Source organism: Orycteropus afer, unplaced genomic scaffold (assembly GCF_000298275.1).
Source record: "Orycteropus afer afer isolate SDZICR_OR568_19922 unplaced genomic scaffold, OryAfe1.0 scaffold00362, whole genome shotgun sequence".
Lineage (NCBI taxonomy): Eukaryota > Metazoa > Chordata > Mammalia > Tubulidentata > Orycteropodidae > Orycteropus > Orycteropus afer.
Window position 1 is genome coordinate 3,410,256 of NW_006921949.1, and position 2,920 is coordinate 3,413,175.

Below are 2,920 nucleotides of genomic sequence, written 5' to 3' on the forward strand. Positions count from 1 at the left end.
TTCAGTGCAGATCAGTGAGTAAGCACAAACCCTCCCATGCTTACCTCGCTTCCGGAGACCCAGTCTCTCTCGGGAGGGTAACAAGGGAAGTGTTCAGTACAGATCAGTGAGTAAGCACAAGCCCACCCATGCTTACCTTGCTCCCGGAGACCTGGTCCCTCTCGGGAGGGTAACAAGGGAAAGTGTTCAATCCATCTGATACTACCTAGGATATCACACCACCTTTTGAGTCCAGCTTGCGTTTATGGAAGTTCTTTGTCTGTATACTGCTGCAACCGTTTTTGAATTATCTTCAGTAAGATTTTACTTGTGTGTGATATCAGTGATAATGTTCAATAATTTCCATATTGTGTTTTCCAAATTTTCTGGCATAGTTGAGTTAGGGCTTCCAGTGCAGCATCTGTTTGTTGAAACACCTTAATGAGTATTCCATCAATTCCTGGAGCCTTGTGTTTTGCCAGTTCCTTCTTCCTTCAAATACCATTGGTTTTTGAACATATGCCATCTCCTATAATGGATGATCATCTATCAGTTCTTTTTGGTGTAGTGACTCTGTGTATTCCATCCATCTTTTTTTGATGTTTACTGCATCATTCAACATATTGCCCATGGAATCTTTCAGTATTGCAGTTTGAGGCTTAAAATTTTTCCTTAGCTCTTTCAGCTTCAGAAATGCCAAGCATGTTCTTCTTTCTGGTTTTCCAACTCAAGGGCTTTGCAGACTTGGTCTTCTCAAGCTGCTCTTTGAAATTTTCTGTTCAGCTCTTTTATCCTGTTTTTTTTCCATCTGCTTTAGCTACTCTCTGTTCAAGGGCAAGTTTCAGAGTCTCTTTTAACATCCATTTTGGTCTTTTCTTCCTTTCCTGTCTTTTTAATGACCTCTTGCTTTCTTCATGGGTGATGTTCTTGATATCATTCCACAATTCCTCTGGTTTTCAATCATTGGTGTTCAGTGCATCAAATCTATTCTTTAGATGGTGTCTGAACTCAGGAAGGAGATAATCAAGGTCATATTTTGGCTCTTGTGGACTTTTAATTGTCTTCAGCTTCAACTTGAACTTGCATATAAGCAGTTGATAGTCTGTTCCATAGTCAGCTCCTTGCTTGTTTTGACTGAAGATACTGAGCTTCTCCATCTCCTCTTGCCACAGAAGTAGTCAATCTGATTCCTGTATGCTCCATCTGGCGAAGTCCACGTGTATAGCTGCCGTTTGTGTTGTTGAAAAAAGATACTTGGAATGAGTAAGTCGTTGGTCTTGCAAAATTCTATCATGTGATCTCCAGCAACATTTCTATTACCAAGACCATATTTTCCAGCTACTAGTAATTCTTCTTCGTTTCCAACTTTTACGTTCCAGTCACCAGTGATAATTAACACATCTTGATGACATGTTCAGTCAATTTCAGCGTGCAGAAGTTGGTAAAATCCTGGTGCATAAATTGGAGTAATAGTAGTATTAACTTGTCTTCCTTATATGCATATGGATGTTATCCTATCACTGACAGCATTGTACTTCAGGATAGATTTTGATACATTCTTTGTGATGATGAATGCCACACCATTTTCTTCAATTTGTCATTCGTGGCATAGTAGATCATACGATCATCTGATTCAAAATGGTCAAAACCAGTCCATTTCAGCTCACTAATGCCTAGAATATCGATCTTTATGCATTCTATTTCATTTTTGACAACTTCCAGTTTTCCTAGATTCATGCTTCATACATTCCATGTTCTGATAGTTAATGGATGTTTGCAGCTGTTTCTTCTCATCATGAGATGTGCCACATCAGCAAACGGGGGTCCTGAAAGCTTTATTCTATGCATATCACTAAGGTCTGCTCTACTCTGAGGAGGCAACTCTTCTCCAGTCAAATTTTGAGTGCCTTTCAACCTGAGGGGCTCATCTTCTGGCACTATATCACATGATGTTTCACTGTTGTTCATAAGGTTTTCACTGGCCAATTCTTTGAGAAGTGGATGCCCTCCTCCTTCTTCCAAGTCTCTCTTAGTCTATAGGCTCCCCTGAAACTTATCCACCATGGGTAACCCCACTAGCACCCGAAACACCAGCGGCACAGACTCCAACCTCACAGCAGCACTCCAGCCATCAAAGTAGGACAAACTGACAGATAAGCTTGTCTCCCCTTGCTGTTCTACACTGCTACATACTCCCTTAATGTTGCCTTTTTCATATCCAAATCACAAGTGTATTTTGGCATCTTTGGGAACTGTCTCATTGTTTTCAGCAAGATCCATCCCACTTTTTCAAATCAGTAAGTAACACTGAGTACTTCCTAAGACTTCTTGTTCACTTGTTTCATTCTAATTTAATTTCCATGGATGGTCCATCTTTTATAAGAAGTACAAAGGGCAAATTGATAATGATGTGCATATCCTTTTTATATGTAAAGGTAATGGGAGAAAATGCCCAGTTTTATTCCTGAAAAATAAAGTTACATGTTTTAAACTTACCAAATGTATTAGCTGGCAACTCTTGAGGAAAATATTTAATGTATACTTTAATATTCATTATAGGAAAAAGAGCACAATAAAGAACCAGATTCAAGCGTGGGCAAAGAAGCAGATGACAAGGATGCCGCAAGGACTGAGGAAAACAAAGTACAGCAGAATGGCAATTGTCAGCCAAATGAAGAAAATCTCTCTGCTAAAACAGAAGCAGTATAGGACTGAGAAATACACCTCTACACTCAACGCTGGAATAAAATCCAAAGCTTTTAATTCTCTCAACAAGATGCAAACAGTGAAGAAAGTCGGTTGAACATACAGATGTGAGCTAACAGCTTTTTCAGTTAGATGACTTTGTGGCCATCTTGTTACTGAGTAAGAAAATAAAGTATGGACAACATGAAAATAACAGATGTTACCCAAACTCATCTTCTAAAATCTGTGCATTTCC

At 39.2% G+C, this 2,920-nt stretch overlaps 1 protein-coding gene across 1 annotated transcript in view; it reads left to right on the forward strand.

Moving 5' to 3' along the window:
* SREK1 (splicing regulatory glutamic acid and lysine rich protein 1) overlaps positions 1–2,688 on the forward strand; it is a 59,735-nt gene extending 57,047 nt beyond the window's left edge. The window contains exon 12 of the mRNA XM_007952873.2: positions 2,539–2,688. Coding sequence (XP_007951064.1) covers positions 2,539–2,688 — 150 coding nt within the window. The remainder of the gene's footprint in view (positions 1–2,538) is intronic.
* Positions 2,689–2,920: the final 232 nt, after the last annotated feature.